This window comes from Polypterus senegalus, chromosome 8 (assembly GCF_016835505.1).
Source record: "Polypterus senegalus isolate Bchr_013 chromosome 8, ASM1683550v1, whole genome shotgun sequence".
In the NCBI taxonomy this organism is placed as follows: domain Eukaryota; kingdom Metazoa; phylum Chordata; class Cladistia; order Polypteriformes; family Polypteridae; genus Polypterus; species Polypterus senegalus.
In genome coordinates, this window is record NC_053161.1 from 10,697,692 (window position 1) to 10,712,694 (window position 15,003).

At 42.9% G+C, this 15,003-nt stretch overlaps 1 protein-coding gene across 1 annotated transcript in view; it reads left to right on the forward strand.

Moving 5' to 3' along the window:
- Nucleotides 1-15,003, forward strand: part of LOC120533771 (serine/threonine-protein kinase MRCK alpha-like) — a 151,989-nt gene that overhangs the window by 69,543 nt on the left and 67,443 nt on the right. The window contains exons 5-6 of the mRNA XM_039760717.1: nucleotides 5,585-5,733; nucleotides 5,934-6,027. Of these exons, the coding sequence (XP_039616651.1) occupies nucleotides 5,585-5,733; nucleotides 5,934-6,027 (243 nt within the window). The remainder of the gene's footprint in view (nucleotides 1-5,584; nucleotides 5,734-5,933; nucleotides 6,028-15,003) is intronic.

The following is a 15,003-nucleotide window of genomic DNA, read 5'->3' on the forward strand; positions in this document are numbered from 1 at the left end:
AACAATTGGTTTGAAACAAAAACCTGAAGCCAGTGCTGCCCTTCAGGACTGACATTGCTCAGCCCTGATTGAATGGATCTCAGTCTTAAGTAAATTAAAAGAAGTAAATTAATTAGCAAAAACTAGTCCCTCTATTATATAAAAAAAAAAAAACTTGAGACAAGATGTGATCTTTTGAAGAGAGACAGAGAGTCAGAGAGACACTTTCAAGTCCTGTGACACCGTCAAATTACATCATACTGACATCCTTTGGAAGCAGTTCAAGCCGTACTTACAGACATTTTCAAACAAGATCATTGTCATCTAAGCTCTCATTTGTTGGCACGCCCTACTTACAACCATTTTCAAACAAGAACATGGTCATCTAACTGCTCAGTTATATTATTAATGTGTATGTAAAAGTCGAAGCTAATCGTCTGCTGATGATGCAGATCGCTTTGTCTGTGCTGAAATTCCAAATGGAGAAACCTATCCTGAATTATGGTACAAAGTAATTTAAAAACATGTCTCACGGACCTCATTTAACACTAGAATTACCAGAGCCTACGAAAAAACTCGTAATTCCGTCCCACCTTAAACTGCTTCTTAAATCCCTTCACACCTCTCCGCCAGCGCCCTTTGTCTTCTAAATGTGCTGATAAAGAGAAGCCGGCTATTCCATCCCCCCACCAATTTAGAACGTGCACGAACTCCTCTCAGCTCATGCCTTGATTGAGTATCTGGGAGTGAAGTGGAGTTTTAGAGTGAAATAATAGATCGTTGTTTGGAACACACGCATTTCATGTCTGTTCCGTTTCTACAGTAATCTGTGTCAACACATTGTTAAAACAGAAACTTTTTTATATTCTAGTAGTAGATGACAAAATGTAGGCATCAACTATATAATGTATGAAGCCTGAAGTCCAAATAGCAAAGAAACATTTTCACAAGAATAACACAATTGCACTTTTATTCAAACATATAACTGCAGAAAGAAAACGCCGCCTTAACATGCGACATTGACACCATTTTACTATAACTGACTCTGTGGTTCAATAGATACAGCCCCGCTTGGGAATCAAGAGGTCACGGGTTCGATCCTGCGCCCCTCCCTTTTGAGAAGTAAACTGTTCTTAGTCTTACTGTTTTAGAATAAAAACATACTTTTGATTTCAGTCTGTAACAGCCGGTGCAATTTATGATCTTTGTAAAGGTTAGCTTTTTTTTTTTATTCACTTTTCACTCTCTCAGTCGTTCAGAATCAATCCATACAACCCCATCTGACACGGCTGTTTTCACTAAAGACGCGCTATAGCTCTGCAGTGTACCACGATGCATACTAACGCACCCCATTCTGACACACAAACGCTGGCGAAGCTGCCTTCTTCGTATCTCACCGTCACTTGCTTTTCTTTTTATTCAGTTTTATTGAGTGTTCCTGCCAGTCCCCGCATGTTGCTGTATGCTTTTCTTTTGCACCCAGGACATGCAGAAGAAAGAATGGTAAAGACCAGTAACTTCGGGCGCTATATGCAATCATCAGACACTCCCCATCTGCCCGTGTCGTTCAAACACAGGAACATATATTGGTGTAAAAGTATAACAAAAGTGCACTTTTATTCAAGTGCACTTTTTCCATCGCCTTTTCCTGTAAGAAGCAGTGTACACACTTCTCTCTATGCTGTGGTTTCTATTACACACCTGAAAGAAAGAGACAATATATGTGAAATATCCAGCATACAGCAACATGCGGGACTGGCAGGAACACTCAATAAAACTGAATAAAAAGAAAATCAAGTGACGGTGAGATACGAAGAAGACAGCTTCGCCAGCGCCTGTGTGTCAGAACCGGGTGGGGGGCGTTAGTATGCATCGTGGTACAGCACAGAGCTATAGCGCCTCTGTATTCTGTTTCTTTTGTACTCCAGGGCACGCAGAGGAGAGAATAGTAAAGAGCAGTAAGTTGGCGCTATATGCAATCATCAGACACTCCCCATCTGCCCGTTGTTTTGTTATACTTTTCAATACTTTTATACTGCTCAAGCGGGCATGCTCAAAAATACGTGTAATGCCACGAAAAGTGCACGCAGACACTTCATTTCGCAAACAAAACAAGTGCACTTTTATTCAAAACTACCTGTATAACCGAAGAAAAAGAAAGCAAGATACAGTAGGCGATTGATCGACATCTTGCATGGTGCAATGCTAAGAAGTGCAGATTTTCATTCCGTGCTATATAAAATCATCACATTCAAATATTAACAGTTCCCACACACCCAAGGACCGTCCTTCCTACATTTACGACACGTGTACTTGTTGCGTGTACACACCTCTCTGTGCTATGGTTTCTATTACACTGAATGAGCACCTGACACTGTACTTTCTTCCCTGGGGGAAGGGTCCGCATCAGAGAATTTCCAGTTCCTGCATAAATTCACACCCGATCTGACGCTGTTCGTTTTCAAATAATATTGCATTAGTGCGATTATATTTTCACATATATTGTCTTTCTTTCAGGTGTGTAATAGAAACCACAGCATAGAGAGAAGTGTGTACACTGCTTCTTACAGGAAAAGCGATGGAAAAAGTGCACTTGAATAAAAGTGCACTTTTGTTATACTTTACACCAATATATGTTCCTGTGTTTGAGCGACACGGGCAGATGGGGAGTGTCTGATGATTGCATATAGCGCCGAAGTTACTGGTCTTTACCATTCTCTTCTGCATGTCATGCAACAGGGACTGGCAGGAACACTCAATAAAACTGAATAAAAGAAAAGCAAGTGACGGTGAGATACTGAAGAAGGCAGCTTCGCCAGCGTTTGTGTGTCAGAACCGGGGCGTTAGTATGCATCGTGGTACACTGCAGAGCTATAGCGCGTCTTTAGTGAAAACAGCCGTGTCAGATGGGGTTGTATGGATTGATTCTGAACGCGACTGAGAGAGTGAAAAGTGAATAAAAAAAAAGCTAACCTTTACAAAGATCATAAATTGCACGGCTGTTACAGACTGAAATCAAAAGTATGTTTTTATTCTAAAACAGTAAGACTAAGAACAGTTTACTTCTCAAAAGGGAGGGGCGCAGGATCGAACCCGTGACCCTTGATTCCCAAGCGGGGCTGTATCTATTGAACCACAGAGTCAGTTATAGTAAACTGGTGTCAATGTCGCATGTTAAGGCGGCGTTTTCTTTCTGCAGTTATATGTTTGAATAAAAGTGCAATTGTGTTATTCTTGTGAAAATGTTTCTTTGCTATTTGGACTTCAGGCTTCATACATTATATAGTTGATGCCTACATTTTGTCATCTACTACTAGAATATAAAAAAGTTTCTGTTTTAACAATGTGTTGACACAGATTACTGTAGAAACAGAACAGACATGAAATGCGTGTGTTCCAAACAACGATCTATTATTTCACTCTAAAACTCCACTTCACTCCCAGATACTCAATCAAGGCCTGAGCTGAGAGAAGTTCGTGCACGTTCTAAATTGGTGGGGGGATGGAATAGCCGGCTTCTCTTTATCAGCACATTTAGAGAACAAAGGACGCTGGCGGAGAGGTGTGAAGGGATTTAAGAAGCAGTTTAAGGTGGGACGGAATTACGAGTTTTTTCGTAGGCTCTGGTAATTCTAGTGTTAAAAGATTCAGTATGTTTGGACTCAAAAGAAAAAAAGTGTTTAAAGAAATCTCCAAAAGCTTTCGTTCAGACAACAGATATGACTAAGGCTGGCTTTCCTGATTATCGCCAAGAATATTATCGTCACGAACAACACACTTATTACGGAAAGAAAGATGGTACAGATGTGATGCTTGATAATTCAATGATTGTACCCTATAACCCATATTTGCTCAAACAATTCCATTGTCATATTAATGTCGAATATTGTGCATCGGTTATGAGTATTAAGTACATCTACAAGTACATTCATACAGGGCACGATAGAGTAGTTGTAACTTTATTGAAAGAACAGTCTTGGGACGAATTTCAAGCATATTTAGATACTTGGTACGTCAGGGCAATGGAAAGCGGGTGGGATTTAATGGAATTGCCAATGTACGGTTGAATTATTACTGATTCATTTATCAAGTCAGAATATGATTCAATTTAAAGAGGGCGAAGAAGCAGAAGCTTTACAGGTAGCGAAAAATAGAAATACTAAATTACTGGTTTATTTTGAACTTAATAAAAAAGACGTAAATGCAAAAGCATATACGTACGCGCAAATTCCTCAACATTACACATGGCAGAAACAAAAAAGAATGTGGCTTCCGAGAAAGATTAATTGCAAAAGTGTTGCTCAATTAAATATTGTATCGCCAAAAGATATCGAACAGTTTCATTTAAAATTGTTACATGAATCGAAAGGAGCAACATCATATAAAGATGTTCTAAATATAGATGGAACAAAGTATGGTACTTTTTAAGAAGCGGCACGAGCAGCTGGGTTATGTTAAACAGACGACTATGATTGAAATGATTTGTGATGCCATTTCTGTAATGATGCCTGGTAAATTAAGACACTGTAATTATGACTGGTAAAGTAGATGGTTTACAATTATGGGAAGTGTTCAAAGGAACAAACGGCTCTTTTGACCATCAAAGAAATTTTAGAAGCTGAAGACTTAATGATCCAGTAATTTGGACTTCCAGAAGAAACAGATGAAAATTTACCAGTGGAAGACCATAAAAAAAATATAAAAGAAAAGTTAATTCCAAATATTCTTTTCACTGAAGTTTTAAAGTAAAAGTGAACATAATGCATATGTAACAATTCCCATGACTGGCTATCTAGAATTTGAGGTTAAAAATTTTGCTTTCTCTGTGCTCTTAAGTTTTATACTGCTAATCTGCAGATATTTATTACCTAAGAACTAGCGGGAATATCCAGTATATTGTGAAAAAGAACATTTGCTTTATTGTACATAGTTGTTGATATATTGTATGAAGAAAAAGGTTACTCAACAAGCAATACGTTATACCTGTTCAATCTATCTGTGTTTCTTATATTTTAAAAACTGCAGAGTAGTGTAAATCTTTTGTTTTTAAATGAGTTATTTGCTTTTCTAGTTAATATGCTTATTAATGGTAAAGAATCATATTAGCTATATACCATATAATGCTCCTAGGTGAAATCGCTTCACTTTACATATGAGTTTCAAAAAAACAAATTGCATTTTTATTCAAACATTCTGAAATTTTTGGGCATGCTGGCTGTTGTTTTTTCTTCTGTTTATTAAATTAAGTTTAAAATATTGCAACCAGAATCATGATTTAGGAAAAATTGTGCAGATTTGTGAATTTGTGAATTGTGCAGATTTAAAGCTATAAAACTAGATGACAGAAGCTTAGTTTAGGAAGCAAAGACACGAAAGCTACAGGAACTGTGTTGATAATTGTGGCCTACAAGCATAGTGGTTTTGAATAAAGTATCAAACCATATGCAAGTAAAGCATTTGGGAAGCAGTACATCAAAGACTGAAGTACTGAGTTTAAGATTCACATAATATCAGAAGCCACGTTTGCAAATGGAAACTTTTTTTCCAGTATTGAGCATTAATTATCTCATATTAAGTATTGATCTTTTATTTTTACCTTTTATAGTATCTTGTAATGGACTATTATGCTGGCGGCGACCTTTTGACCTTACTGAGTAAATTTGAAGACCGTTTACCTGAAGATATGGCTCGGTTTTATATAGCAGAAATGGTCCTTGCCATTCACTCCACGCATCAGAGAAATTATGTGCACAGGTGAGGAATCCTCTCCATATAAAATATATATATATTCCCATACCAATTGATTCTACATAAGTTGTTGCAAAATTACATGCATTGTTTATCAATTAAAACCATCTTCATGTATGTACAAAAACGCCTAATGTTGTTATAGTGCTATTTTAGCATTTTGTTTGTGTCACAATCTTTGTTTCAGTTTTCTTTAATTTTTACAGGGATATCAAACCAGATAATGTTCTTATTGACATGAATGGACATATCCGACTAGCTGACTTTGGATCTTGCCTTAAGTTGGGGAGTAATGGAACTGTAAGTTTTTTGTTTTTTTTTTTGTTTTTTTTCCCTGTCTAATTTGTAAATACCATTGTCTTTGATTAGCAATGCTTATTATTTTCCTCTGACTTCTGAATAGTTGAATGTTCATTATTACTTCTTTAGTCTTGATTTTATTTCTTACTTCACTGTCATTCATTGAGTTTATTCTTAGAAACCACAGCATAGAGAGAAGTGTGTACATTGCTTCTTACAGGAAAGGCGATGGAAAAAGTGCACTTGAATAAAAGTGCACTTTTGTTATACTTTTACACCAATATATGTTCCTGTGTTTGAACGACACGGGCAGATGGGGAGTGTCTGATGATTGCATATTGCGCCGAAGTTACTGCTTTTTACCATTCTTTCCTCTGCATGCCCTGGAGTACAAAAGAAACAGCATACAGCAACATGCGGGGACTGGCAGGAACACTCAATAAAACTAAAAAAAAAAGAAAAGCAAGTGACGGTGAGATACGAAGAAGACAGCTTCGCCAGCGTTTGTGTGTCAGAACCGGGGGTTAGTATGCATCGTGGTACACTGCAGAGCTATAGCGCGTCTTTAGTGAAAACAGCCGTGTCAGATGGGGTTGTATGGATTGATTCTGAACGCGACTGAGAGAATGAAGAGTGAATAAAAAAAAAGCTAACCTTTACAAGGATCATAAATTGCACCGGCTGTTACAGACTGAAATCAAATGTATGCTTTATTCTAAAATAGTAAGACTAAGAGCAGTTTACTTCTCAAAACGGAGGGGCGCAGGATCGAACTCGTGACCTCTTGATTCCCAAACGGGGGCAATGTCGCATGTTAAGGAGGCTTTTTGTTTCTGCAGTTATATTTTTGAATAAAAACGTAATTGTGTTATTCTTGTGAAAATGTTTCTTTGCTATTTGGACTTCAGGCTTCATACACTATATAGTTTATGCCTACATTTTGTCAACTACTACTAGAATATAAAAAACGTTTCTGTTTTAACAATGTGTTGACACAGATTAATGTAGAAACGGAACAGACGTGAAATGCGTGTGTTCCAAACAACGATCTATTATTTCCACTCTAGAACTCCACTTCACTCCCAGATACTCAATCAAGCTGAAGTTCGTTCACGTTCTAAATTGGTGGGGGGATGGAATAGCCGGCTGCTCCAAGCTTCTCTTTATCAGCACATTTAGAAGACAAAGGACGCTGGCGGAGAGGTGTGAAGGGATTTAAGAAGCAGTTTAAGGTGGGACGGAATTACGAGTTTTTTCGTAGGCTCTGGTAATTCTAGTGTTAAAAGTCAGAAATTGCCTCCTCCTCGCTTCGCTCACCCACCAACCAACCAACCAACCAACCAACCCCTCTCTCTGGGGGCATGCTTCTCACTTCACATCTCTGCCGCTCACGTTCTGAAGGGGAGGGCTGAAAGCACGCTAAAGAGATGTGGACGAATCAGCTGCTGGCTTAAAAGCCTGTACAGCAGCTGCTGCTAACACGCTGCATGTTCTGCATGTCACGCTGTGCGATGATCATTTAAAAGCCTGTACAGCAGCTGTCCTTTTGTCTCACTTCCTTGTCTCCCGGGATGTTCGTGTCTCCGAGAAATTGTTTGCAAGTAGGGCGTGATGTGTAAGTAGTCTCACAGGACTTCAAAGTGTCTCCCCGAGATGATCAAGTCTCAACCCAAATTTGTTTTATATAATCGATATATACAGTAGAGTCTCACTTATCCAACCTTCGCTTATCTAACATTCTGTATTATCCGACGTCCCACTGCAAAAAAAAAAAAAAAAGCATCAATCGGCAACAAGAACTGCAAGCTACGAGCGTGAGCATAGTCTATTTTTATTTGCTAGGTTCATTTTTTCAGTTAAATTTTTCTGTTTTGTTGTAAAACATGATTACAGTGGATTGTGTGGCTAGCCCTCTCTGGTGTGTGTGCGTGCGCTTGCGTGTGTCTCTCTCGCTCGCGTGTATGTGCGCCTGTGTCTCTCTTGCGCGCGCGCGCGTGTGTGTGTGCGCGCCTGTGTCTCTCTTGCACGTGTGTGTGCGAGCCTGTGTCTCTTTCTCGCACACGCGTGTGTCTCTCTGTGTGTGTGTCTCTCTCTCTCTTGCTGCACAGGGAGAGACTGAACACATGCGGAAATCATCGGCGCTCACAAACCTAAAGGGAAACTGGCTCGTTCGTATACTTAGTGTGTGATCGTGAACAGATGCAAATGTTTGATTTGTACGTGTCCAGAGACGTTCGTGAACCGAGGTTCGTAATGTGTAACATTATAACATAGTTTGATTTTTAATAGGATTTTTCTTAACATCTCCCATTATCCGACATTTTCGCTTATCCGACATCCTGCCGGCCCGTTTATGTCGGATAAGCGAGACTGTACTGTATATGACAAATTCAGGTAAAAAGGTAATGGTAAAAAGAATCACTGCAAGTCCTCAACAATTTTAATGTTTGTAATTTAAAGTAGGATTACAGATGTAAAGTTCTCCCCATAAGTCTGGACTAGATAATTGCATTAGATAATGTATGGTTATAATCAATATGCAGTACTGTTATCTATTACAGATTATTATGGATTGAGAAAGTATTCAGACCCCTTCACTTTCTGCACATATAATTAAATTGTGGATTTAATTTAAAAATGGGAAATTTGCCATTTTTGCCCCTCATTCTACACTCAGTAACCCTTAATAAAGTTTTTGATTTTTAATTAATTTGTAAACCTTTCTGAAAAGTTCACTTTATTATGGGTTATTGAGTTTAGATTGATGGCCAAAATGGAAAATTTCTTCATTTAAAATTGTATCAACAACACAGTAACGTGTGTAGAAAGTGAAGAGGTCTCAATACTTTCTCAATCCACTGTATATACACACACAAACACAAGATACACACATATGCCTAATATTGCCTTTACATTCCCAAGATGCATTACATCTATTCTAACTATTTTATGGTGGAAAAAAATTAACCTATTTTATTAAGATATTGATTTGCTTTGCAGATATTATCTTATTTAAGTTCAAATAGACTCCATATAGTCTTTTCTGTAAGTAATTCATCTTGCTGTGTTAAATTTGAGAATATTTGACCATCCAATGTCAAATTGGAGTACTTTTTTGTTGTCACAGAACAAACTGGGCACAGTTTAAGACTGAAAACTCACAAAATGACTGAGATCTTCCTAGGAAAGGTCATGCACAAGGTTAATTTTATGTGAAACAAGTGTGCCAAGAATTGCTTTGTACTGTGACGATGTGGGTTCTGGCTCCACACTCCCACCGCTGTTTGGGAGCCCTTGAACCCTACACCGTCGATAATGTTACCAAGTGAGCTAGTCAGTGAAGGCAACAAGTAAGCAAAGGGGATGGTAAAAAGTGCAACAGTGCTTTTATTAAAAATCCAACAAAAACAGTGTCCATAAAGTGCAGTGCTTCAGAAATTCAATAAATAATCCATAAAAAGGAACGTGGAAGTAAAATCAATAAATAGAAAAAACAATCCTTAAAACCAGAGGTTAAAATGTTTCTTAGGAAGCAGTCTTTAAAAACACAACAACAACAAGCCCCGTGCTTCTTCTGTGCTATCGTCTCACCTGCTTATCCCGCTTGGGCTTAACAGCAGGCGAGACTCTCTCTGCAGCTGCCCTTCTTCCATTACCCATTCAAACGAGACTGGAGACCTCCGGATCCCTGGCTTCGGTCTGGCACTCATCCCAGCCTCGGATACTTGGCTTCCCTGACAACCAGGACGCTCATGCCAGGGAGTTTACTGCCTAAGCCTCCCGACTCCCGCAGCCTTCTCGGCCTTACGCGGCCAGCCATCCTTCTCTGGTTACTCCCGCTACCTGGTTGGTCAGCGGGAGCAACAACCAACTGTAACTCCTGGGTGTAGGCCTAACACCCAGGTCCTCGCAGCTGCCCACAAGCGCTAGTTTGCTCGCTCTCCACACACTATTTGCGTTTCCCTCTCTTGCACCGTCCTGCTTCCTTGTTCGCTCCCGGTAACCTCCGTCCTCTTTCCTTTCGATCTTTTTCTTTTGTTCTTTTTCTCCTTTTCCACCCAACTCGCGCTTCCTTTAAAAAACGAGGGGCCATAGCAGCTGTAGCAGATTAGCCACAGGAACAATCACGGATATGGGCAGTTCCTCACCTGTGCACTCGGTGAGAAACGCCCACACCGCAGATCGACCCGTGGCTTGCTATGGCCCAACGCCCCCTCGCTAAACCGCGGCGAGAGCGGTGATTTATTTAAAATGGCCTTTGCTAAACGAGCTCAGCGAGCTGTGGACCCGCTATACCACAGGTACATAGTTAACTTCATAAATGTAAAGAAATGTTAAGTAAACTGTTAACAGTGACTCTTTACATTTTTAATGAGCTGCACAAAATATAAATGAAATCATTTGAAACCAATTAAATTATTTAGGTTATGAAACAATATAAATTATCCATCCATCCATCCTCTTCTGCATATCCGAGGTCGGGTCGCGGGGGCAGCAGCTTAAGCAGAGAGGCCCAGACTTCCCTCTCCCCGGCCACATCTTCCAGCTCTTCCGGGAGAATCCCAAGGCGTTCCCAGGCCAGCCGGGAGACATAGCCCCTCCAGCGTGTTCTGGGTCTTTGTTTCCTGCAGAGGCATTCGCTCTCTTGGAAATGTGTTCTTTTAAAATTGTGGCATATTAAATAATTAAACAATATCATAATATACCAGAAAAGGTGATATCCCTCCCATAGTGATTACGGCGGTACAAGAATCACATGAGACAAAATATCTTTTTAGCTTACATTTACTGATGTTTCTGTGGTTACAGACGGGAGGCATATGGACAGACTTTATCCAGGTGGGAAATCTGGATCAACACAGTCAGCCATTTTCTCCGTCCCCACGCTGGGAGGTTTTTCGACAACTCTTTGTGTTGACGCAGCCTCGAAGGGTCTGGCTACTGTCCAGACCTTTTATACAGTTCTTCTTCAACTTGCTGGATCTTTCTGTCTCCAAACAAGGGCTGAATTCCTCCCCCACAAAATACAGAAATATCATAGTGCTTACATGCCGATTCTCATTCTCCCAATAAGGAAAGAAGATTTGTGCCGATAGAGGACAGAAATACCCTAACCTGTGTTTAAGCTGACTATACAAGCCTCCAGTTGTCTTTGGCTATCTACTCCAATGCTTGGCTAGCATTTCTAATTGCTGAGCCCCTGTGTGCCACAGTTAACATGCACATGTGAATAAAACTCATAACAGTATTGTCCAGATATAGTGACATAAAGAAAAATGTAGTATTACATTCTTCCCCGGGGCCTCCTCCCGGTTGGACGTGCCCGGAACACCTTACCAGGGATCGTCCAGGAGGCATCCTGATCAGATGCCCGAGCCACCTCATCTGACTCATCTCGATGTGGAGGAGCAGCGGCTCTACTCTGAGCCCCTCCCGGATGACTGAGCTTCTCACCCTATCCTTAAGGGAAAGCCCCAGACACCCTGCGGAGGAAACTCATTTCAGCCGCTTGTATTCGCGATCTTGTTCTTTCGGTCACTACCCATAGCTCATGACCATAGGTGAGGGTAGGAGCGTAGATCGACTGGTAAATTGAGAGCTTTGCCTTACGGCTCAGCTCCTTTTTCACCACGATAGACCGATGCAGAGCCCGTATCACTGCGGATGCCGCACCGATCCGCCTGTCGATCTCACGCTCCATTCTTCCCTCATTCGTGAACAAGATCCCGAGTTACTTGAACTCCTCCACTTTGGGCAGGATCTCTCCTGCACTCCACCCTTTTCCGGCTGAGGACCATGGTCTCAGATTTGGAGGTGCTGATTCTCATCCCAGCTGCTTCACACTCAGCTGCGAACCGATCCAGAGAGAGCTGAAGATCACGGCCTGATGAAGCAAACAGGACAACATCATCTGCAAAAAGCAGTGACCCACTCCTGAGTCCACCAAACCGGACCCCTTCAACACCCTGGCTGCGCCTAGAAATTCTGTCCATAAAAGTTATGAACAGAATCGGTGACAAAGGGCAGCCCTGGCGGAGTCCAACTCTCACTGGAAACGGGCTCGACTTACTGCCGGCAATGCGGACCAGGCTCTGACACCGGTTGTACAGGGACCGAAGAGCCCTTATCAGGGGGTCCGGTACCCCATACTCCTGGAGCACCCCCCACAGGATTCCCCGAGGGACACGGTCAAACGCCTTTTCCAAGTCCACAAAACACATGTAGACTGGTAGGGCAAACTCCCATGCACCCTCCAGCACTCGGCTAAGGGTGAAGAGCTGGTCCACTGTTCCGCGACCAGGACGAAAACCACACTGTTCCTCCTGAATCCGAGATTCTACTATCCAACGGACCCTCCTCTCCAGAACCCCCGAATAGACTTTTCCAGGGAGGCTGAGGAGTGTGATCCCTCTATAGTTGGAACACACCCTCCGTTCCCCCTTTTTAAAGAGGGGGACCACCACCCCGGTCTGCCAATCCAGAGGCACTGTTCCCGATGTACATGCGATGTTGCAGAGATGTGTCAACCAAAACAGTCCTACAACATCCAGAGCCTTAAGGAACTCCGGGTATCTCATCCACCCCGGGGCCCTGCCACCAAGGAGTTTTTTGACCACCTCGGTGACTTCAGTCCCAGAGATGGGAGAGCCCACCTCGGAGTCCCCAGGCACTGCTTCCTCATTGGAAGGCATGTTAGTGGGATTGAGGAGGTCTTTGAAGTACTCCCCCCACCGACCCACAATGTCCCGAGTCGAGGTCAGCAGCGCACCGTCCCCACCAGAGGGTGGACCAGAATCTCCTCGAAGCCGTCCGAAAGTCGTTCTCCATGGCCTCTCCAAACTCCTCCCACGCCCGAGTTTTTGCCTCGGCAACAACCGAAGCCGCATTCGCTTGGCCTGCGGTACCTATCAGCTGCCTCCAGAGACCCACAGGACAAAAAAGTCCTATAGGACTCCTTCTTCAGCTTGACGGCATCCCTCACCGCCGGTGTCCACCAACGGGTTCGGGGAATGCTGCCACGACAGGCACCGACCACCTTGTGGCCACAGCTCCAGTCAGCTGCCTCAACAATAGAGGCACGGAACATGGCCCATTCGGACTCAATGTCCCCCACCTCCCTCGGGACGTGGTTGAAGTTCTGCCGGAGGTGGGAGTTGAAGCTACTTCTGACAGGGGACTCTGCCAGCCGTTCCCAGCAGACCCTTACAACACGTTTGGGCCTACCAGGTCTGACCGGCATCTTCCCCCACTATCGAAGCCAACCCACCACCAGGTGGTGATCAGTTGACAGCTCCACCCCTCTCTTCACCCGAGTGTCCAAGACATATGGCCGCAAGTCCGACGACACGACCACAAAGTCGATCATCGACCTGAGGCTTAGGGTGTCCTAGTGCCAAGTGCACATATGAACACCCTTATGCTTGAACATGGTGTTCGTTATGGGCAATCCGTGACAAGCACAGAAGTCCAATAACAAAACACCGCTCGGGTTCAGATCGGGGGGGCCATTCCTCCCAATCACGCCCTTCCAGGTCTCACTGTCATTGCCCACGTGAGCATTGTCTCCCAGCAAAACGAGGGAATCCCCAAAAGGTATGCCCTCTAGCACCCCCTCCAGAGACTCCAAAAAGGGTGGATACTCCAAACTGCTGTTTGGCGCATACGCACAAACAACAGTCAGGACCCTAAAGGCGGAGGGAGGCCACCCTCTAGTCCACCGGGGTAAACCCCAATGCACAGGCTCCGAGTCGGGGGGGCAATAAGTATGCCCACACCTGCTCGGCGCCTCTCACCGGGGGCAACTCCAGAGTGGTAGAGAGTCCAGCCCCTCTCAAGAAGATTGGTTCCAGAGTCCAAGCTGTGCGTCGAGGTGAGTCCGACTATATCTAGCTGGAACCTCTCGACCTCGCGCACTAGCTCAGGCTCCTTCCCCTTCAGAGAGGTGACATTCCTCGTCCCGAGAGCCAGTTTCTGTAGCCGAGGATCAGACCGCCAAGGTCCCCACCTTCGGCCACCACCCAACTCACACTGCACCCAACCTCCTTGGCCCCTCCCATAGGTGGTGAGCCCATAGGGAGGAGGTCCCACGTTACGTCTTCGGGCTGTGCCCGGCCGAGCCCCATGGGTGCAGGCCCGGCCACCAGGCGCTCGCCATCGAGCCCCACCTTCAGGCCTGGCTCCAGAGGGGGGCCCCGGTGACCCACGTCTGGGCAAGGGAAAACGTCATCCAAGGTTTTTATTCTTCATCGGAGGTTTGTTGAACCGCTCTTTGTCTCATCCCTCACCTAGGACCAGTTTGCCTTGGGTGGCCCTACCAGGGGCATAAAGCCCCGGACAACATAGCTCTTAGGATCATTGGGACACGCAAACCCCTCCACCACGATAAGGTGACGGTTCAAGGAGGGGACAATATAAATTAGGTATATTTAATAATCTATGTACAATTATGTATTGTTCTTGAAGTGCATTGTGCTAACTTTAATTATGCACTAAATGGATAACAAAAGTGATAACAGTAATAATACCATTTCATAGTAACTCATTCTGTTCCATGGGAAGACTTAATATAAATGATGCCACTGAACAATCTGCTAAATAGCTGAGGAAACACCTATCACAAACCTGCAGCTTGTTCTAGTACTATTTTATCACACACAACTGACTCTGTCACCAGCTCTTTCTTTATTTTTTATGGCTCTACAAAAGTGTTTTTTTTTTTTTTGTACCTTTGTATTAAATAACACATTAAAACTTGTAATAAAAATCTACTAAATTGAAAAGAGTACAGGATAACTTATATGATAACTACTGTATGTTACTATGCTTTCAATTTAATGATGTGCTTTCTACAGTTTTCTAAGGGTGCTTAGAGTATGTGTTTGAAACTCTAAAAGCAAGGGTCGATATTGTGATCAATGAAATTATCCATCCATCATCCAATTTGCTATATCCTAACTACAGGGTCACAGGGGTCTG